Below are 24,233 nucleotides of genomic sequence, written 5' to 3' on the forward strand. Positions count from 1 at the left end.
ACAGACCTAATCTAATAACTTCTTACGACATGAAACATTTAAAATGAGACCCAAATAGTAGGAATTTTTTACCAGAATGGTGAAGATTGGAGGACGCCTTTGCCACTGGGAAAAACGGACAATGGAACAAAAGAACAATCTACGAAAAATAAAGAAAAAACTGTCATACCCTATTTATATTAAATTAATATACATAGTATATCTGTTAAAACGTCTACAACATTATAACAATTATACAAACATAGCATTTGCCTATATCCTAACTAAAGTTATGAAAAATATGAAAGGCGCAGTGAAAAAGCAAAATTTTTCATTAAATGCAAAATAAATACTCTCAGTCGACGCCGCCTCTTGTCATCAGATAAGGATCCAGCTATTTCGTTGAATAACATTTGAATTTTTTACTTTCATGAAGATTGCATTTATACTTGCATGCACAGTAGTGAACATTTATTAATGTTAGGTGATAATGAAACATGCTTTTATATGAATAGTAGGATTTTATATGTAATCCCCAATTTAGTGTAATGTCTAACAGACTATTTCTAATATTTCAATCGGAAACTGTCGCAACTTAAATTGGTAACTAAGAATTAATATAGGTTAATTACAATTAAAATAATATTGGAGTATGTTCATGTAATTTATTTCCAACACACAAGATATATATTTTATATATATCTTTGATTGCGATTTGCAATTTACTAACCTTACCATAGTAGAAATAATAATAATAAAAAATTAAACAAATTGAAAAAGTTTGGTCCCTGTGGCAGTGTACTTTTAATGCTGGGAGCCTTCCTCACAGAATTGCAGTATTACGTACTTTAACGAGGAAAGCACCAGCTCTGGTGTCACCAGTACAATCGCCTACCAGGCTCCAACTTCAATCCTTAATTAGCACCAGTGCACTTGAATCTAACGGCCCATGAGCATCTACTACAAATGAAACAAAAGCAAATTTTACATTGGATTATATACAATCTCTTTTCTTACCCAGAAACTAGAATAGCGTCAATTCGAAAAGTATTTGCTAACTCAAGAACATAGTATAAATATTGGAATACATATATAAAATCTCTTTTCTTACCCAGAAACTAGAATAGCGTCAAGTCAGATAAGTATTTTAACTCAAGATTATAGTATAAACTTTATAAAAACGTTTTCTTATCTATATATATTTTAAAATCGATGAGTGCAACAGACTTGCTAATAAAAAACAACCCGTTCCACGAAATCCACAAAGAGCAAACGTACACAATTTGTAGACAATTTATGAAAATATTCATAGAAATAATTTTCATTTGAAAATAATAAGCTAATGCATTGTGAAGAGTTATGCAGGCGTAAATGAGATTGCGGTGTGGCAAAGCCTGCAGGCGGGAACAGATAAGAAACGCTTGCCTTAAATTATTTGCTATCAACAATTCGCCTGACTCTTAAAGGACATTAAAAACTAAGAATCGTATCTGTTTAATATTATTTTGCATTTAGAAGTTTCATTTAGAAAAACAATTCAATTTATTTCTCAGTTTCCAATCCATTACTAATGGCTCATTAAAGTAGTAAATTCATTTTACCTTATTTATGACTGATTCCCATCCACCCACTGATTATGCATTTATTACTAGAACCAAATAGGATTATAATATTCTGTTTATAGTTTTTATATGGCGACCACAATAATAAAAAAATATATAATATAAATAGTCAAAACTGTTTACGACGACATCGTTTAGAACAACATACCGGTTATATAGACCGAAATCAAAGGTGCCGACTGAATTCTCTTCTACGTCATCCACTGTTACGACTCAGTTTTTACGATCAAATATAAGCAGTTTTGAATTAGTTTTCTTTCTAACAGATTTGACTGACTTACTATAATATCGATTACACTTAATCTGTTGCTGACAAGCAAATGTCCGCACTTGCTTATTTTAAACCACTATAGAAACATAAAGTTGTTTCTTTTTTAATCTTTAATCGTGTTAGTTATTGTTAAGGTGTCTTAGAAAACCTGTAGTACAGGGGTAGTTACTAACTACATATTTTCACTATGCTAGGCCAGCCTGTGTTTTTGATTGCGATAGCTATTATATATAATTAAATAATTTTTCAGCGTGTTCCCAAGGTTGCGACATCACTACACTGAGACAATTACATCCATATGCTTTACAAAATCGGACCCGATCAGGGAAAGCACAAAAAGCCAACCTCTTCGTTTTAAAGAATTATGTAAACATTGTACGATACTGGGAACTCTTTAAGACAAGCCCAAAACAAATGAGTAAAATATTTAAAAAAAAACTACATAATATAATAATCAATCTGTTTTAATAGGATATATTCATAGTGTTCGTGTCGAACGGATGTGCCCGCATAGTAACGATACCCTATATTTTGTTTTATTTCTGCCTTCGTTTAACAGGCACAGAGCTAAACTGGTTAACACATGAACGACTCTAATAGCTTGTATTGTATGTCGCTAACTAGGCCACTTGGTTGGATATAGGACACAGTTTAACCTGCTTCATTTATTATGTATGATTTTTTTTACTATACTTATTTTAATTTGTGATTTAATTTAATGATACTTATACTTATCACTTACTTATACTTTCTTTTATTGACTTTAATATACGATATAATTTACTTATGAATACACGTGAGACGAAATAAAACATAACGCTTGATTATATGATAATATAACGAAGAGTTATGTTAGCTATTGCGTGCGAATAACGATTAGCAAAGTAGATACTTCCTTCCGGTTCCGGTTCATCGTTTAATAACGCCTTCGGGAACTGTCTGAGCAACGAATTTGGAAGGTTTATTAGCTTACGCTCTGTCTGCGAACTGTGGACCGTTGCCAACTGTACTTCAACTGTCTTTTGTTAACCGACTTTGAACAAAGGAAATTCTTAAAAACGTTACTTTTATATTTTCACACTATTGTGTTATTAAATTATTTAAATAATAATTGTCATTGTCTCATTATCTCATTAACTCACAATTTGTTTATTATGCATCTTTGAGAAGTTACAGTTGGCTGCGACGACTTTATTGGTTTCACTTACTTGTTATATGTACGTAATAATTTCAATATAATGATCCTTGATTGTACTTGAGGTATATACTGCCACCAGAATTTGATTAGTCGCCAATCGTAAGGATTGGGAAACCTGTTACGAATTTAACCTGCCAACGGGCTATCAATTTATATAATTATGTTTTTTTCTACATTACAAATATCTCGTCTTACAGATAATATTATTATTAAAGATAATTAATATTTAAATCATTAAAATTACCACTTTTTTTAAAGAAGTTAACTACAAATGAGCAGTGTTTATTTAACTCAAAATAACACGCACACACTAGCATATTTTTATGTATACAAGTTATTCAGTACTCGAACAATCTTAAGTATTCCATAAATATTTACGATCGGTAAAAATCTGAAACGCTCAAAATTTCCTGTAGCACTTTTGTAGGCCGTAAAGTGGTTTATTGTAGCCACAGGTGCGGTCTCCAAGACCACGGCTCACTTCGCTCGTAAACGTGTGTTTACATCTATTGACAGGGAAAGTCAAATGGAAGATGTAAGGTCATGAAAAGAGAAAGCTTGAAGATTTTACACACCTGAAACCATGTTTTCATGATCGCGGTGTTGTTTTGAAGACAATATATATCATAATAAATTCATAATAATAATTTATTATCCGGACAATATGAAAAGGTTAACAGGCTTGAATTAATAGACCTTAAAAATCTAAATGAATAATTATAACTGTACTAATCAAGGTCTAATACCGTATTTTAAATCTCACCGATTAATTAAAACAGTTTTTTCACATTACTTCATAATAATTGTCATTTTAAATCTCATTAAAAATATTCAAACTAATCCTTTCTTTCATATAATCATTAAACATGTCTTTCAATAGGTTCCGGAGGTTATTTAAATTTTTTGGTGTTTTCTTGAGAAACGGGATTCAAAATTCAGTTTATGGGTAAAAAGAATATTTAATAAGTGTTTAAAAGTTAAAAAAATCGATTTAGAATTTATTTAGCATTGTTTTGTTATCAACTTATAAATAAGGGAAGTAATATGTATTAGAAAAACATCATTTACGTTAATTCCGCTTTAATAATCGGAACTAACAATCACCACCATACGTATTCAGTACCAACGCTAAGTGTTTACGATTATTAGAGGCACGTCTTATAAATAAAACATAGGCAGGGAGTGAATACATTGCTTTGAAGCAACGATCGATTGCCGAATATCGTCCTATGTTTACTGTCTACCTTGCAATTAAAATGTTTTTTCTTTATTGCAGGCATCACTTGGAATGACTCAAATTAATCAGAAAACATTGGCCCTAGCGTCCAGGTAAGATTAATTATAATATTTTAATATATAAGAGTTTTTAATATTGCGTTTTGATTACTAGAGCCGTGTTGGTCCAGTGTGCGTGCGATTCACATATGAGGTCGTAGGTTCGAACCCGGCAGACTAATGGAATTGTTTATGTGTGTTCTTATTCAACATTCACTTCTAAAATAAAGAAAAGCAAACGGTATGGGCCAGGGAAAGAAGTCTATTCAGCTACTTGCCTAAAGAAAACTGGAAATACGGTTTTTCTTCGGTTTGGTACGTCACTGAAAATATCTATATTTGTATCGAAACAATTAAAAATGCAAATATAAATAAAACCATCAAAAATCCAACTAAAATATAACTAACGTAGATCATTTTTTAAAGTTACTTTTCATAATAATATTTAAAAACATAATGTTATAATTAAAATAAAATGAAAATAAGTTAGTGGAGCTAACAGGCAGGATTAGAGGTGGAGACTGAAGCCACTAAGCAACATTGAGTAATGAAGTTATAATTTTGGTATGTAAAAGCTCAAAATACTTACACTTATATTAGGTACGTACACCTCTTTGCATATCACTACATATTATAAAACAAAGTCGCTTTCTCTGTCCCTATGTCCCTTTGTATGCTTAAATCTTTGAAACTACGCAACGGATTTTCATTTTTTTAATAGATAGAGTGCTTCAAGAGGATGGTTTATATGTATAATAATATCCATTAAATAGTGGAGAAGTACTGTTATTTTTGAGGTTTCTAATGTGATGTCGTAAATAATTAAATTTTTTCCGCTTACATTGCAAACGCAGGCTGAACCCTACGAGTTTTATCAAAATAATGTACTAAGTATTGTACATATTGAAAAGGTCTACAGAAAAGTCCGTGATGGTTTATCTCTTACGGATAACCCACATTTTTATATACAACGTTCACAGATTTTCTGTAGTGTACTTAGTATCAGCATTGCACCCGTGCGAAGCCGGGGCGGGTAGCTAGTGTTAAATAAATTATTAAACACGAAAATGCTAATCCATAAATAAAAAATGCGTGTTAGCACCAATAGTTTTTTCTATTAACAAATATCCCATACCAGGTATATTAAACGAGCTTTTAGATACAAAAACGTTACAGTCGTTTGTTGCATGAGAGCATCAACATGCCTCAAGGGACCGGGAAGGTTAAATTAAATGACATTCAACCGGACCCTATTTCCTGAACAAGCAAGCTTGGGGCAGTCAAATCAACAAATTGTCCTGTCATCTTTGTCAAATTGTTACAATACATGATATTTGCGAATCTAATAACGCTGGCATATGTCTAAATTTAAAATAATCGTTTAAAGATTAGGCGCTGCACTGTTTACGTTTTTAGAAGATAACAAAATATAAATAATAATCAGTGGCGTTAACAACTCGATTTTGGGTCTATGGCAAGCCGTCAATTTGTTGTTGTTTCCTTACGATGTTTTCCTTTACCATTCGAGCGAATGTTAAATGCGCACATAGAAAGGATTTTCCATTGGTGCACAGCCGGGGGTCGAACCTACGACTCAGGGATGAGAGTCGCACGCTGAAGCCGCTAGGCCAACACTGCTCAAGTAGATTATTATAATATTTCGCATGGACTTGTTGGGAACTTTGACACAGATATTTTTCTACGTAAAAGGGTTCCCAAATCTTAAACAACTACATTATTACGTTCTAAACATACAAACATTTTTACAAACAACGATTTTTTTGTCTAAATATTAGCGGGTATTATTTTAGTTATCTTCAATTTTATAATAATTTAAACGATCAGGTTCACACCAATTCAATAAGGCATACTCTTTTCCTTTCAAACTGTGTGAAGATAATTTTTTGCCTCATTTGCTTTTGTACGAGCTCTTAATTACGTCATTATATTATATTAGGCCACAAATAACGATATTTCCAATTACTATTGATTTCATTACTATACCAGCGATGTGATTATACTATAATTAATTCACCAGTTTTTTCTATAAATCATTCTAAAAACGGAGCTTGAAGATGAAAACCATATTGCATTCTATTTCTTATATTTTTTTTAATTTAAAACAAGCAGCAAAACATTACTTTGCAGAATAAAGTTTTCTTTTTTGAATGAGTTTAAAAATAAATGACTTTCATGTTGTCCATAGAAAATAAGAAATAGAAGAGAATAGAATTATTATTAGAAGTTTGAATGGTTTTAATGTATTATGTATTATTCTTATGTAGTGTTGTCAATTTATCTAAATGTTGTCATATAACTGTGTATGTGGGTTCGTTTACCCTTGTAAAATATATATTTGACCATGTATGTCAAAGTCACCTTTAATATCTGTAAATATTTGTATGGAAAATCTTATAGAACCACTTTGTATTAGTGCGTAAACCGGATTATTAAATGTTTAGGCTAACTGTTATTTATCGAATATATCAATTCTAATAAAATCAAAATATCCTTCATACGTAAAATACGCTTATGAACAGTAAAAAATGCTTCTTAATTTATATTTACTGCGAGTTTTAAAATCAAGGCAAAAGAACTAGCAATAAACTTTCCGTCCCTTTTTTCTTCGAAATGAAAAGATAGGAAACCCAAACGGCTCACCTTGGTCAGCAAGACCATATAAACATATCCCATATTGGGATCCCAGATCTCATTACTTTGGGAACACGCAAACATGAATTACAAAAAAATTGACATCTACAGGTTGCTAATTGCCTATAGCCGCAGACAACTGAAATCAACTGTCAAAACCAAACGCCCAGTTTTAGATTAAAATAACAGTTCTTTTTTCAAATCTCTCCCATTGCTCGACAAAGGCATCACTGTTAATTTGTCTGTACTTCTGTATTGTCTATTCATTTCGATATGATAAGTAGACACCCGGTTTATACATTACGAATATTTTTAATTCAATTTACTTACACATATTTGAAAAATGAATTTTCATACAACTAAAAAGGCATTGCCTTTTTGTATGCAGCAAGAATCAACTATATAAAGCAACCAACACAAAACTTCGTAGCGTATGTATTAGATTAATAGCTTAATCGCGTGTTTCGTCGAATTATCGCCACAATTTCACACAGCATAAACTGAAATCCCGCGATTAATATTTGTAATCCAATCAAAATGGCTCCATAAATTCATATGGTATAGACTACTTAATTTTAATAATATAATAACGGGTTAAATACTGTGTCAAATTAATATTGTGGCCTAAGATGATATTTTTTTACATAATATACGAGTAACATTGTCGCAAGTACTAAACAATTTAATAAAAATATACTCTATAAGCCCGAGCAAAGATTGAAAAACGCCTACAAAAAGCGAATGTAGGCTTTCGAATAGATTTCGAATAGAGTGTCGCTTTTTGTATATGTTTGTATACGCTTTTTGTATTTGGATATGTTTAAATAAAACACTTTGTTTTTAAATGTGACTTTAATAGTTGAAAATATAACTAACATTAAATTAAGAGTAGTAGGGTTGCTAACAAAAACTACATTGGCTTATCTAAGGGTTCACAAATCTAAATTATACTTATCAGACATTATCGAAAACGAGAATGCTAAAATACAATTTACGTATATAAGTATGGTTAAAACTAAATGGTTCAAGTTGGCTAGTGCGATTTACAGTTTGCTTACACTTCTAATTATTAAGTAATATATTTATATGTAACTCAATTAAAGATAGGTTACGTTACTCTAGTCATAGTTAAAAAAAATAACTTTTGAGTGTAGATCCAGCCCCACTGTCCCCGCGTCAAGAACGACATTCTTGATACGGGCCTGCATAAGTGCATTTCCACCTCATAAAAAGAGTCATAGTTAAAATACTTTAGTAGGTACTCAAGTTAAATCTGTGGCGTTAAATTTTAACTGATATATGAAAACGTGTATCAAATTAAATATGTAAACACTAGATCACCCGTTCGTATGCAGTATAATTTTGCATGCGCATAGTAACGTGCGTTTTAATCCGATACCGAATAATTTGGCAACAAATTGAAAATCCCGAAACGAAAAAACCTGATAAAAGGATAAGCTCTTGATCACATTTTAAATAAACTTTATTCGAATTAGAACTAGGCCATATGTTTTTAATACTATGAAAAATTTACTGAGGTACGAACTACGATGTCACAATTTTGAAGACTTCAACTTTTAAAGGAAAATTATTTTGTTTCGCGATGAGAAAAATGACGATATATTATATACATATAAAAACGTACTGTATTTACAAGTGTCGAAGCGTATCGTTCATTTGTTTATGACAAATATGTCTATGTTATAGATAAGAATATATTATAGTACTTGTTATAAATGCTACCAAATATACAAACTAATCGATAGTACTAAGACCGAACATTAATTTCATTGTAGGATCGGTGAAAAAGACACAAATGCTTTGATCAATGAGACGCTTAAAATTTAAAGTAAAGTATTTCATCAACCCTGTTTCCACTAGCTATATCAGCGCAAATGGAGCTTTTAAGTGCCTCACATAAATTAAAGTCAATCTGCACCTTTTGTTGAGACGTTATTTAACTCAATTCTTCGTTAGCAATCTATCAGTCTCCAACAAAATTGATTGCTGATTAAGCAGCTGAATCTGCCATTGTTTTTCCGTCTACTATTTATCTCTTTGATATTTCTAGAAAGTTGTGCAAGTTTATTTCCTGATAATCAAGTTGGATTGTTCCATCTGTAGTGACTTTATATTATCTACTTAATTTCAAGCGTTATCTATAAAAACGTTATATTTCTAGTATTTTATATTTATTTTAAACAAAACAATGGGCTGGTTGTATGTAAGAAATCCGTTCGAATACAATGTTGTTTGTTCAATTTAAGTACAGAATGTGTAATTTTATAAGATCGGCATTATTTATTTATTCATGCGACGTATTCTTGCCAAAGTTACGGTCATAATAAAACTAATTTTTGCCGCCCTTCTACTTACCAGCATTATCTTAAAAAGTATTTAGTAAGCGCGGAAACGTCCGACATCTCAACATTAATGGATGGTTTTCAGGGCGTGGGCGTGAGATGGCTCGTGCGGGCATGCTGCACAGAGGAAAAAATGGACCTGAGTGAGTATTAATCATTTACTTCAACGATTGTCAGAAACTAATTACCACATGTTATTTAGAAAATACAAGAAGAGATTTTCCGATGCTTTGTTTGTCTTTTATATTCTGAGCGATTTAAATGTGAATTTAGCGATCATATCCATGACACACAGATCGTTTCTAAACTATATTCTTGTGGCCAGTTTGTGTACCGTGGCAATCGTGAAATAGTGTCATGGAATAGATAAATATGTGTTAGTAGTTATTGTTACAAAAAGAAAACAAAATCTTTTTGTTTATTATTTGTGCACTTATGCGTTTCATACTAGGGTTGCCATGAAGAAATCGCTTGTTAATCAAAAAGCCGCCGATACCTAATAACTTATGTAAAAAGCATTTTTATATGCATATTTTTATATAAGGTAACGTGTAAACAGATAAACATGACACGTGACTTATGTATCAACCGATTTTACGTTTATAAACTAAACATTTAAATCTTTTATAACTAAAGATTCGTATAATCAATTATAAGTACCTATCTATTTCCCAAAACCGAATAAATTTTCTATTTTAGCGTGAGAATAGCAGCGTATAGATTTACACTATTATTTTTGATGCTACAAAAGTATGGCAAGAACTTTTTCATAAAGCTTACATGATTAGACACGATTCAGCACTTAACATAATTGGCACACGCTCAATGTAATGGTCATGTATAAAAGAATTGTTGCGCTGTTTAATATTTCTCATAATAAGATTTATTAGATATTACTAACTGCCTCCGCGAACTTCGTCTTTCCTTCATGTGATTTTACTTAGTCCACCTGTTCGGTTTTCCGGTGTAAAAACTTTTTAGGTTCTGTAAAGTTTTCTCTGTATAAACCCCAGAGTTTAAGTCATTTTTCTCTTATTACTAAATAAAAAATAGGGGTTCATAGTAGAGGGCTGAAAATTAATTTAAATTTATATTTTTAAATTCGAATTTATATTCGGTCGCGCAATTTCGGAGGAGTTTCATTACAAACACCGTGACACGAGAAGTTTATCTATTACATGAGGCTCTTTATGTCCTTCAAAAAGATGCGTTTCTCTGGATGTATCGTCTAAATTATAAAGGCATCGAAATAGTTACAGGAGAATTCGTTACAGGATATTTAGTTACTAAGGACTCTCCTTCCAAACGTTTCACAGTTTTAACGGGCATGCCGTTACGATAACTCACATGACATTCTTTGGGATATTGTATCCTATGAAAGTACTCGTCTGACATCTTTAGATATAAGGAGAAATAACAGTCTTTAAACTATATCGGACCGTTAATTTTTTTCATACTTTTATTACATATAAACATTGATTACGTAGCGCTAACTGAAATATAAATAGTTTTATATCACAACAAAAGTTTTATATAGTTATTCAATTAATTTTCTTGTTAACATTATCGGAAACGAGGAGATGCTGTTATTAATTGGACCGAGTCATAATTCTCAAAATACCTGAAAACATAACCGTCGTTCATATGTTATGTAATTTATGGTTTTTTATCCTTGTACTTATGTAAACCATAGATCAGGATCACAAGCCTCTTCAAACTCGTAGGCAATTTTAAACGCATAAGAGTGAATTATGCGTAGACAAAGTGGATTGGAGTTCACCAAGGACCGTCCTTGAGACACTTAAAAGGGGCGAAAGTATTAGAGAAAAGCAGGTGCAGTCCTGATAGAACAATTACTTATTGTAATATTTTTTTACCCTCGAAAGAATTATCTTACAAGCTAAAAATCTTATTTCGGAAAACGATTTAAACACCGTCAATTGTTTTGTATTACTTTTAAGTTTGGAATGCGAAATTTGATATGAGAGTTTTTAAAGCTTTGTTTATATGTGTAAGGGTATACTTTCTTATATACCTTTTAGTTTTTCCCGCATACCACCACTTTGTGGAACCAGCTGCCCACTGAAGTGAAGACCACTTTTTATAAATAATATATTAATTAAAACGTCCATGCTCATGTGTTTTGGAATCGATAGCAATTTATTTCCATCTAATATTACATTTACATAATATACTAATAACAATTGCAATTGTCAAAGATACAAATTAATGTATTAGTCCGTTACTTATGTTTGTTCGTCCCTGTTAGCAATAACAACCCATCTTCCTTAATGTTATTAGTGGATACTTAATGCTTCATACAGTTTATCCTCAGAAACTAAATAGATTATTGTATCCAACGGTAAACTTCTCAGACATATCCCAATGGATCTGGTGAAAGATGCGAAGGGACACGAGGGATCACGTATTAACATGAACATATGAAAATATAATTTTGCATTACATTTAATACGTACATGATCATTGTTATCGCCAATTATTGTTAGAATTATTTTATAGACGTAATTTAGTTCTATGTTAAGGCACCACAACTGTCTCAAAAATTCGCATGTATTTGAATTAGTTATTAATGGTCTTCAAAACAACATCGTCGCTTCTAAATGAAAATGTGTCGTTCTACTTTTCGTTCAGAACAACATTAGAAGTTAAACGACACAGGAGAATTAAGGAGAATTAAAAACGACGCTTTTACTGTACATACTTAATTATAAGTAAAAAAGGATATTAATGCGTTTAATACAGTAGTATGCGACCTATCTATACCATAATACATTAAAGTTAAGTTGGATAGTCCACTCAATAGAATCTACTACCAATGGAGGTATTTTCTGGGAAACTATTAAAATAGAGCTTACTTTCTTAAAGGCCCGCCCCACTACTACTCGTATGGGTGTCCATGAGCTGCGGTAGCTACCTATCATAGGTCTATTAAGGCTCATTTGCACCCTTTCTCATTCGATTATTAACCATTACGCTTCAACCGATCCTAGGTAAAGGCACTGTTTGTGATATTTTGCCATACTGCTTGATCATAATTTGGCAAACCATGCTTAAGCCTATGCAATTCAATTATTTATGTGACCAAACTTTGGTCGTACCTGTATCATATAATATACAGCCGTGCCGGAATATGGTTCAACTTTATACCTACGTCCTGTTTATAACTATTCAATATTTAGGCTGTTTCGAAGTTGGGTCATTTATTACTGGTTGTTGCGAATATATCAAGCTACGCGTTATGCGTTTGTCCATTGTAAAATACTCAGAGGATACAATGATTTAAAAGTAATGTTTTATTACGCAAGCGAAACAATACTACACATTTTATGAAATATCTAAGCAATATCTATCAAGATATCGTAAATACTACATCCGAGGAATTAGGCACCGCAACGCTGACATTGAACACTTCAACCCCGATCATCTTTTATGTAAGCCATGCGAAATGGCGTCGAAAAGTTTTATAATATTATAATAATGTATTAAAAATAATGCAGTTAAAGGTATTTTTTCAAATTCTAATCTGAACTTGACAGTATTTAAAAACAAATAAAAATTAAAGTGAATGTTTCCATGTTTGATTGAACGCGTTATTTTCGGAAACTACGAGTTATAAACAAGTCTTTTGGTGTAGGGATAGTCCATTTATTCAGGAAGGTTTTCGCTGTACGTGGGGAAATGTTTAGAACTGGCTAGTTAGAAACATTGCTATTGAAAACGTATTTTGCTTTCAACTTTAGAACTCTTTTGTAACCTAATGGTATATTGCATTCATTTGTCATTTGTTTTTGTAAATTGGCGGCAAAACTAAAATTCTTGTTAACGAGAAAATGAACCAAACTCGAGAAAACTTTCGGTCAATAATTTATTATGACTTTCGTTGTAGGCTTCCTCAACAACAATGCTATGTTAACCTGCGATTAGCATTTCTTAATGAAGACCCATCTCGTGCCACTATTTACAATTGGTTTAACGAGTTTAAGCGTGGACGGTTGAGGCAAACATACGTAAATATTTTATATCGTAACCAATTAAAACTAAACGCCAACTTTTTTTATGTACATTCACTATTTACTAAAAGAATTTTGTTGAATACTATTAATAGAAGATATTTAATATACCTAAACTAAGATCCTTTAAGGACTTGGGATTTATGGGTTCTTCATGGTTTAGAAGTGGTTTAGTGTCCCGTAAAAGTTTCCGCGAGTGTGGATCGCGGACTCATTATGTTTATGATCAAAGCTCGCCGAGATGACCCTTAGGAGCCTCATAAAACTATATTATTTCCTGCCTATAGTGGTGCCGTACGGCTTCGTCGTAGCAAGCTTTCTCAATAAAGGAATATAAAAAAAATAATAAATAATAGATTTTTAGATAGAATTTTTTTACTTTATAGCTATCGAAATTTAAAATACTCGAATGTCTGACCGCCCTTTGACTCAATGCCCTAGGCTCAAGAGTGCGTTGACGGACCATTTAAGAATTTGTACGCACTTTTCATGTCCCTCAATCGGAAATACTTCAGTGGATAGCTGGTTTCACTTAGTGGTGGTGCGCGGCAAAAATGCCTTAAAACACTCAGTTATGAAACGACGGGCGTCGATAGATGTGTGGAATTTCGTATTCTACTTCAACGACCGTTTATGAAACTCAGCTACTGGAAAAATCTCCGTATAAGACTAAAATCAAGGAGACAAATAGTTTAATTTTTGTAAAAATAGGCGAAATACCGCTAATTTTATCTTCGCGGCAATGTAAGGCGTTTATTATTTATTTCTATGGACTCTATCTTAGGGTTATCTATCAAGATGATTTGACAGTCTCGTGCTGATCTCGATTCATCATGTTATGTAGGTAAACAATGTAACAAATTAGCGTAGAACTACTATATAAATTTACTACTGGCGCACAAAAGCGTCAAAAAGTGTCCGTATAGTTACTAGTTACTGAGAAAGTGCATTCAATTTAAGAAACAAATTATACGGTTTTATATTACAAGTTAAGATGAGACACGCACAGCGTGCGATTATTAACCCTGAGGTCGTGCGTTGGAATCGCGGCGATAGATTTTTCTTTTTAAGTGCGTAGTTAATACTGAAACTTGCTCTTACGGTGAAGGCATTGTAAGTAATATAACACACATATCATACACAGTCACACACACTAAAAGAATCTGCAGCCAAGACTTAATAGGTTTGTACCGTCATTGGAATATTTCTGTTATTTATATTTTTTTATTAATAATAATTTATTGTAAGTAGTATTTAATATGTATACAACCCTAATTATTTTTAATCTAATTCAGGTCTATACACAATTACACTCCATTCCTAAGTCATGTGAAATGCATTCTATTTAGATTGAAATCGCAATTTAAACTTGATGTTTTAATAATTTGATTTTTAAAATATTGTTCGAAATTCGAAAATAAAGCTTATAAGACATTACAAGTGTGAATTTAATACTAGTTCGCGCACAGAACACGAAACTTACAATGTGCTATTCGACCTGTTTAGTTGTGTCATATTAACATTATCCTGAGGAAGGAACTCAAAAACTTCGTTATATACTGCGTTAACAGTTACGAATAGACATTTTGTTTGCTATATACCTAATAGTATTACACGAAATTGAGCCGACTTCGATGGCCCATTAAACAGTGTGAGGGCTTGAAGCCATGATCAGTGTGTATTAAAAAAATACAAAAATAGATTATAACGTCATGAATAAAAAATAGTCCCATTGTATAACGTTATAATTTCCACTTAAAAAATAGAATCAGCAGTCGGAGCGACACGTTAAAATCTATATAAACAAAAGATATTCGAACTTGGAAATTAATACCTCAGATTTTGTGGGACGTGATTTGAAACGGTTTCCAATTTAGTCGATTGCAAACGATGTAATTTCCGATTTCTGATGGCATTTCACCTTATCATTTATTCACGCATTTATAACAATTTACAGATATACGAGATGTTTATTTAGTTTCAACTAATAAGTAATTTATGAATTAAACCTACTAGAATTGTTAACTATGCAATTCATAGATAATAATTCTAGTTACATAGATCACAAGTACTCATAGTTTATGTATCCGTATCAACTTGACATCCGCCGTTCCACAACGGAGGGTTATTAAAGACAGTTTTTGCCGCATACCACCGCTATGTGGAACTAGCTACCCACTGAAGTACGTACAAATTCTTAAAAAATGCGTTGTCGGCCAACGCATTCGCGAGCGATCTGGCATTGAAAGTGCCATGGGCGGCGGCATCACTTAATATCAGGTTTGCCCCCTGTTCTATAAAAAAATCTAATTTCTAGTTTTAAGATCATGCATCACGCGTAAATGATACGTCACTAGTTACTCGATTACTACTATCTGGTACAAAATAGTGATTGTATACCGGTTCAGTTAGTTAAGCGTTTATCACATTGGGTCCTGGTTAACATACAAAGCCAAAGAAAGGGTAAGGTAAATTCATGAATGTGATGAGGGGTTTGTCAAATTTATTTAGGCTTATTAAAGTTACTATTTACATCGGAAGCTCCTTCGTTGACAAATATTTGGAGATCCCTAATTTTTGACAAGTCACGCTTTTTACCTTGCATACATTGATCTTTTGCAGTACTCGAAACAAACTTCGTCTTAAATCATCAGTACAAGTTTCTATTTGCTTTTTCATTGAACCTTAACCTTAAATATTACTAATTATTTAGTATTTCAATAGTATAGTAGTATGAGCAGTGTTGGCCTAGTGGCTCCAGCGTGCGACTCTCATGCCTGAGGTCGTACGTTCGATCGCCGGCTGTGCACCAATGGACTTTCTTTCTATGTGCGCATTTAACATTTGCTCGAACGGTGAAGGAAAACATCGTAAAGAAACCGACAGGTCTTAGACCCAAAAAGTCGACGACGTGTATCAGGCACTGGAGGCAGATCACCTGCCTATAAGATTTAAAAATGATTATGAAACAGATTCAGAAATCTGAGGCCAAGATCTAAAGAGGTTGTAGTGCCACTAATTTATTATTTTTTAGTATTTCAGGCTGTGTAAAGTGTTCAAAGCATGGAATCTACACTGCGTTTTAGACGAGTGCTAACGTTTTTAACAGAAACCAAACCATATTGTCAAAGACAGCTACAATCGAAATCTCAAACTTGTACTTGCACTAATTGTATTAAAGTAATACAACAACTGTTCGTTTTTTATATGAAACCGATAAAATATGTTTTAAGCTTACATAAATAGACTTAGATTTGATTCCGGCCGTGATAATATCAAAATTCAGAACCCTTTACACGCCCGAACAATATTTCAGGGAGTGTCATGATTTAGTGCCTATTTCTTTAATCAATGGGAGTGGTAACATGCATGTAAATAGACGAACTATAACCATGATTACCAAATTTCATATCTAAAAATAACATACATATGCCATTTATGGAATCCCGGCTTGACACTCTTTTGGGGTTCGGTTGAAGGTTTATTGTTTTACTATGGCAATTGTTTCAATTGAAGTAAAACAAGTCAACACAAGTTGATAAATTAATCTTCGTTAATTTTTGTGAATGAAAAATAGTCATTGAAAGGGCGTAGTATTTTTGCACTCAATAAGACAATACATTTTGAAATAAGTTTAAGAATGTAACTAGTTTCTCAGTTGTTGGTAGATGGCGCACACTGGCCGTTGTGTATGCCACTTATTGTGCAGTTGATACTTTTATTATACGAAACATTTACATAGTTCTTTTATTTACTGAAATGTTATATTTAAAACATTGTTTATAGTAAATAGTAACTTTAGGAAGTATCCAAATAGTCAAAATCTTTGTTCTAGTTTCATTTTCGTACTTACTTTACCATTCTCAATTGCTTATAAAAATACTAGCGGATCCGACAGACGTTGTCCTGTCTACACGTCTTTAATTTCAAAATTTCAATTCTTAATAAGCCATTTTGATGAAAATTATTATTCAAATGTTATGACAATATCTAACGATCCAGCACATGGTCACACACGATATAACACAATGATAACAAAACTTTTTTTAAATTTCGGGACAGACAAAAATTAAAATTCGAATATTATTTAAAATTTGACACTGCGATGGTAGCGCCGCTGTCGGATCCAATGTAAAACATTCCAAAATCAACAACAACTAATAAATTTAAAATTAATTAAAAAAACATTGTCCAGCGGACAAAATTGTGAATCTAAACCATTCCCAGATCCCCTTGAACACACACAAAAAATTTCGTCTAAATCGGTCCAGTCGTTTAGGAGGAGTTCAGTCACATACACACGCACACAAGAAATATATATATATTAAGATAGAAATGAGGTTCCTAAATTCAGTATTTCTGTTTTATATAGTCTTTTAAATTTATATTTGAAATAAGTTAATTTTAACGATGCTAAATGCCATATAAATGATTTATTATAAGCACGGAAATTTTTGTTTCAAACAATGACTATCATCAGACATCTCTTACTGTTTGCCCTTGTAATTAAATTAAAACATTCCTTTTTTAAACACTGGAACAATATAGCACTTGTACTTATAATAAACGAAATAATAGGCCTATATAAGTTTCACGGCGCTTACCATCTGCATGACGAACACCCACAGCCTAGAATAAACGTTTTATGAAAACTGGAAGACAAAAAGATTTTATGGTATACTACTGAAGCTCATTGTTCCAGTTTAAATGAAAGAATAAACCTACGTATGGATAAATTAATAAAACATTTCTCTTTTGAACCTTACGAGGACTTTATGTGACAGTTTTATAGAGTTTTTATTGCATTTTACTGAAAATCGTTGTCAGCTGGGGCTAAAGGTGTTACTTTCTGAATTAATTTTTCAATGGAGATCGCGCTGATAATTATTTGTATTGGTAATATTTTTCTGCTTATTATGAAAGAATTATACTTAAAAATCTATACAAATATTATCATTATTAAATACACATTTTACACTGTTAATTTACTGTAGTTATCCACTGACAGCCCTTACGTAAAATTCTTCATGTAAATAAAGTTAAATTAAATCTTTATGTTTTATTAACCAAACATTTATAGAAAAGCATTTAAAAAATTAAATTTGGAGCCGTACAAGAATGAAAAATTATTTAAGAACTGATTGATATAAATACTTTTCGTTTTGTTTTTGTATACAACAAATCTAAATGGTTCCAAATGTTTTTTAATCTGATTAGGTTTGATCAGAAATGTAGGAATTTTTATAACCGTGTATATGAAAAACTTGTACAATATAATAATAATATAATGTTAAATCAACTTATCCACCAATTAATTTTTTTGTGCTTTTTGTTATATTTGAGTAAGAAATATGTATGTTAATAAGTAGGATCTATCCACGCCGGGGCGGGTAAAGAAGAACGTGTTCGTAGAATTGCGCTGCGCGTTTCCCTTGCGAAAGTGAAGGTTCCCCCTACACCCTCTGCTCCAGACTACCGCAGACAAGCTTTCTTAGCTATCCCTTTTGCTGTGTATGTATTTCAACAATATTTTCATCGTCATATTTGTATAACCGTTATAATAATGAACATATTCATTCTACCAGTGCGTTTAAGAATGTGCTCATAATTTCATAACAATTGTTATATCATCACGGTTATACAAATATGACGTTGAAAATATTGTTCAAATACATACACAGCAAACAATTGTTATAAAATTATGAGCACATTCTTAGACGCACTGGTGAACTGAAAGATCTAGAAACCTATAGGCAAGTTTATCCTCGGTTTCCACTTCCGGAAAGGAAATCCGAAGAGGAACCCAGATGACCAAAGACGCAATGACAAAACTGTTTTGTTTATAGAAGGACATTTCCTTACAAACATAGAAGATTTGGTTGAGATTTCAGTTTATCAGATTTTCCTCTATAGCGCCGATACCTGGAGAATACGGACATCTAAAAGGAGAAAAATAGATGCTCAGGAAATATGGTGTTGTTTGTATGCTAATGATTCCCTGGCCAGCAGGTAGAGAGAGTACCAATTCTTAAAAGGCCGGCAACGCACTCGCGAGCCCTCTGGTATTGAGTGTCCGTGGGCGGCGGTATCACTTAACATCAGGTGAGATTCCTGGCCGTTTCCCCCCCTTTTCTATAAAAAATACTAAAACTGTCTTTCGACACTTTGTTGCCATCGCCTCTAGATCGTGATCCCGAAAGACTAAAAAATCTTTTTGTGACTGGCAGAGTGGAGGGTAGTAGACTGCGAGGCCGATATCTGTATATTTTTCTTATTAGTAAGCAAGTAGATGATCAACATTTTTCCTCACGATGTTTTTCTTTACAAGCGAGTGTTAATTCCATAGAAAGAAACAAGTAAAAGTTGCACGGCCGGTATATGAAGCTCTCAGGAATTAGACTTGCCAACGCTGCTTATTCATAAATAAGAAAAACTAATTAACCTGTCGCTAGAATATACACATCAAATCATTGAATGCGTTATAGTTCTATTTACGGCCTTTTTTTAATATTATTAAAAAATCTGTCGATATAAGATCTTTGCAAACTTTATTATAATTATTACTAAAATATATATAAGCTAGGCTTAACGTCGTTTTGAACATAAGACAAACGTCATATTAATTGACAGAGTGCTTGCCTAAACTTAACTTAGCTAATATTGGCTGACGTGGATATTGGCAAAATTAATGGTTCTTCATTTAATAATTTAATCTCATGTGTACAGTTTATCATCCATTACAGCTGAATTTTCGAACATAGATAAATCCTGATTACGGCATTTATTACATACATAGTCGTTAAGGACATACATAATTTAAAATTATTTTATTGCTTGCTTTTTCTTGCCGTGTTATCTAGTAATGTCAACTATTTTCTTTGTCCTGTTTGTTTAAACGACTTTGTGGTCCAAACGAAAGCATCACATTTTTGTACACCCATCTTTTTATGGGTTCATCTTTGCTTGGTTTCCCATAACCATGCGTTTCTGCACTTAACCCGTAAATACAAAAGAGCAATTTTCGCCGACCTTTTCCTAATCGCATAATACCTTTTTGCAGTGGCTGCATTTTAAGCAAATTACTCGTATGAGAGCACAAGGTTGTATAATTTAAGCTCTTCTACTAACGAGCAGGTACTTGCCTGTTCTCACTTATTTCAGTTTCCATGGCCTACATGAATTGTTTCGGGTGAAACTTTAAAACCACAACGATTTATTCTACTTTTTTACCTCTGTTTTATTCTTTGTGTTAAAACACCTGTAATCTTTTTTTATTCTTTTTTGAAAAGCTTTATGTTTATAATCTGTTATAAGCATAGATTTCATAGCTATCTGTACGAAATAATAAATCCTTTATTATATCACCAGCGGCCTGACTCGGCTTTGCACATAAGAATATTTTATTTTTAATATATTGAAAATAAACATAGCATTGAAGCATTTTAATGGTGAATACACTTCAGAATTAAAGGTTTCATTAATAACTCAGTTTTTGAGTTTATAAATTTCAAACATACACATCATTTCTCTTTATAATCATTATAGATTAATCGTAATATAAAATTCTCGCATGAGACTAAAATTATCAACGCAAATGTTTGGGAAAGTTAATAAGCGTAGTAATGTTTATTGTAAATCCTTCTAAATGGAATTAATTAAACTTTTCGGTAACATTTCGGTACAAATAACGGATAAAATTTGCTATTTATTTGAGAGCAAGCTATTTTAAATCTAAAGGTAGATTTGTTCAAAAGTAAATTATTAATACTGAGGACATAAAATAGAATATTCTAAAAACATTATTGGGAAACTAAAATAATTGGAAAAGTTTTCCCCCGTGGCAGCGTACTGAAATATTCATAATGATTATTTTTTATTATTATACAATATTACAAATGTAAATAAATAATTTGGTATTTTGTAGTACTTAAGTATATGAGTAGTCATAGTCTTATCTTAGTGGAGTTGTTTTACTAAACAAATAATAATTTATCCATAAACGAAATATAAAATGGGGTCTACAATAAATAATAAGAAAACTTTAAGGCCAAGCTAGTTAAGCGTAAAATATACCTTTTTAAAATCATAACTTTAGCACGGTTGGTTCAGAATTATTATTTTTATTTTTATAACCTTTATTTTTTATATTCTATATCTATACTCGTGTGAAACCAATCTCGTGTTAGTGAAAAGCCTAGAAGTCAGCATATACATATATTTTTGTTATAATAAAAGTTTTATTTTACTTAGTTCTCTCAGTTTTTAATAACTTATTTTCAGATAATTAGATACAAACTTATATCTCTAATTATTGTACCTACAGATATTGCTTTATAATAAATATATATTTCTAATACATTTTCAAATTCGTAACATCTTTGAAGTGGAAGTAAATTTAAAAATTTGACAGGTATTGTTTTTTTTTATTTCAAGTAGGTAATGAAAGAACATTTCTAATCAGACAAAAATGAAAAACTTTATTGGTTTGGTTAAATTGGTTGGTTCGTTCTATAATAAATACATATTGATTGAAGAAATTTATTTGTAGAACTTCAGTGTCTCAGAACTTATTTAAAATATTTGACGTAATTTTATTTTGTGACAGCAATTAACTATCATAATTTGATCTTCTGGAGTTCCGACTGCTGCTTAATTGATCATAGAAAAACACCTTTTTTTTATAATTTGGATTCATTAAGTTATTACAATCGTTTTTACAGAGCTGCACCGAATTTATTTAGATGTATTGAACAGTGTTTCCATAAGCACAAGGGACGTATACGTCGTGTGTAAGATTTTCACTTGTAACAATGCCTACGTGTAAAGTAGTTTCCGTGTCATCGACCTTTCTATGATCCAACTCTGTACGAAATGCTTTTATGGTTTGTTTGGAAGCCTTTACCGCTTCAGACGTTTTTCTATTCAATATTTACTAACAAATGCTTATAGAATAAAAATCCTATGTTATTTTACACGATCACTATACAAAATATAAAAATATGTGTGTGTACCAGAGTACAGAGCTAAGAAGTGAAACTTCTTTACGACATATCATTTTTCTACTATTTGCAACTTCACGAAAATGGGGTAGATAAGGCTTAAGCCTTAAGAAAAACAATTTTTTCAGTCATATTTATTAATACTTGCTAATTTTAACAGATTTATATACATTCACTGATACTGACAATCAAAAAGTGAGGTTAACCTCAAATAAATATTAAAATCATGCTCATACGTGTTGAATTTATAAAAAGAAATGTATAATCACTCTCACTTTTCTTGTAAATTCACTTAAATTTGAAGAAGTCTTTTTATTTTATCACTTTCAAATTAATATATTGTTATTCTTATTTCAAACCAAACTTCAAAACTAATAAATTGTTGTTATTATTATCATATATTACATTATATTCTTTACGTATACTAAACTTCGATAAAAAGCAACATGGCGCGTAACCGAAAAACGTGACATTTTCTTACAAAATTTTTCCCATACCTCGATAAAGAAGTTTCACTTCAATTATTATTAGCTCCGTATCATTTTATAGTTTTAGTCCTAACATCGCACGGAGTTAGAAATATATTATTAAATTTGAATATAATAAAAAACTATGATATTTTTAAATAAATAAATATTACAAAACAAAAAAGGAGCAACTATTACTTTACTTATTACACCCAACAGCGTATCCGTTTTCGTGTTATACGAGTGTTGACGCATCAGAAACTTTCGAGAACATTCCCGAATACCGAAAAGCGTCTGTCCTTAACAGTCTCATAAAATCCTGACCGTTCAAGCCCTTGATGGTTCAAAACGCATAACACTTCACTGCATACGCCAAATGTTACTTGTATACAAGTGAAGTGGGACTTGTAATTTAACGACGGGCTCGTTCAGCTCGTCACTTTTTGGGACCGTTACCTGTTTTCCATTAGCACCTGGTCGTCAAAGCGAGTGTGATTAATCTAATTTATCCGTTTGAAGCCTGAATTGCTCTTACAAGCTGAGAGCTATTCCTTACCGCCTAACGTACCGTCTTGACGTAACTACAGCAAACGTATTTAAATTTAGTTAGATGTGGGTGTAACGAATTTTTTTTTTTAAACCCGAAGTATTAGGTGTATAATTCGTTGGCTTACAAAGGAATTTATTTTTATTGACGCATCTTTCGTTTCTGTTAGACCTCACAATTTTATAATATAGTTATTTGTTATATTGGTGGAATTAATGGGTATGGCGATAGTGTTAATAATGAACTAACAAAGCCTAAAACTAGTTTACAACATTCGTGAGAATTACATATCAAAACTCTTAGGGCTAGCGCGCACTGGTGACTTTTGTCACCGTGACTGTTTCGTCACTCACATCAAGTCTATGAGTATGTATGGAGGTGCGCGCACGTTACGACGTAACAATTGGGTGACATTTTTGTCCGCCGACCGGCGGACAAGCCCGTGACGAAACTGTCACCGCGCCGGTAGGTTTTTATAGCAGCGCGCGCACGGGCAACAAAATTGTCACTCAACACGTAGTTCTTCCGCCATTTGCATTCGGATCGTCGTCTTTAGCGCACGAAAAATGGCGTCAACGTCTACGCAAAACGTGAAAGTGCATGAAGAGGATATCGATAATGATAATGACAATCTCATGTTTGTATTTTCGGTGCGCGCTTAAGAGCTAGCGCGCACCGGTGACTTTTGTCAACATGACAAAAAAGTTTTTGTCGCTGTCACGTCACGCCTCCAAAGCGAGGTGCGCTCACGAAAGGTGACAGTGACAATTTTTTTTTAAAGCTTCATTTGGATTTCGACCGTCTCGGTCGTCATCTGTGAGCTTATAAG

The 24,233-nt window shown here is 32.3% G+C and overlaps 1 protein-coding gene across 2 annotated transcripts in view; it reads left to right on the forward strand.

Annotated features, from left to right (window-relative positions):
* The window catches only part of LOC110999663, a 125,092-nt gene that overhangs the window by 61,304 nt on the left and 39,555 nt on the right, over window positions 1–24,233 (forward strand). For both annotated transcript variants that reach the window (XM_045631691.1, XM_045631692.1), the window contains 2 exons: window positions 4,347–4,399; window positions 9,446–9,503. In XM_045631691.1, coding sequence (XP_045487647.1) covers window positions 9,460–9,503 — 44 coding nt within the window. In that variant the 5' untranslated portion in view covers window positions 4,347–4,399; window positions 9,446–9,459. The remainder of the gene's footprint in view (window positions 1–4,346; window positions 4,400–9,445; window positions 9,504–24,233) is intronic.

Source organism: Pieris rapae, chromosome 16 (genome assembly GCF_905147795.1).
Source record: "Pieris rapae chromosome 16, ilPieRapa1.1, whole genome shotgun sequence".
NCBI classification, from domain to species: domain Eukaryota; kingdom Metazoa; phylum Arthropoda; class Insecta; order Lepidoptera; family Pieridae; genus Pieris; species Pieris rapae.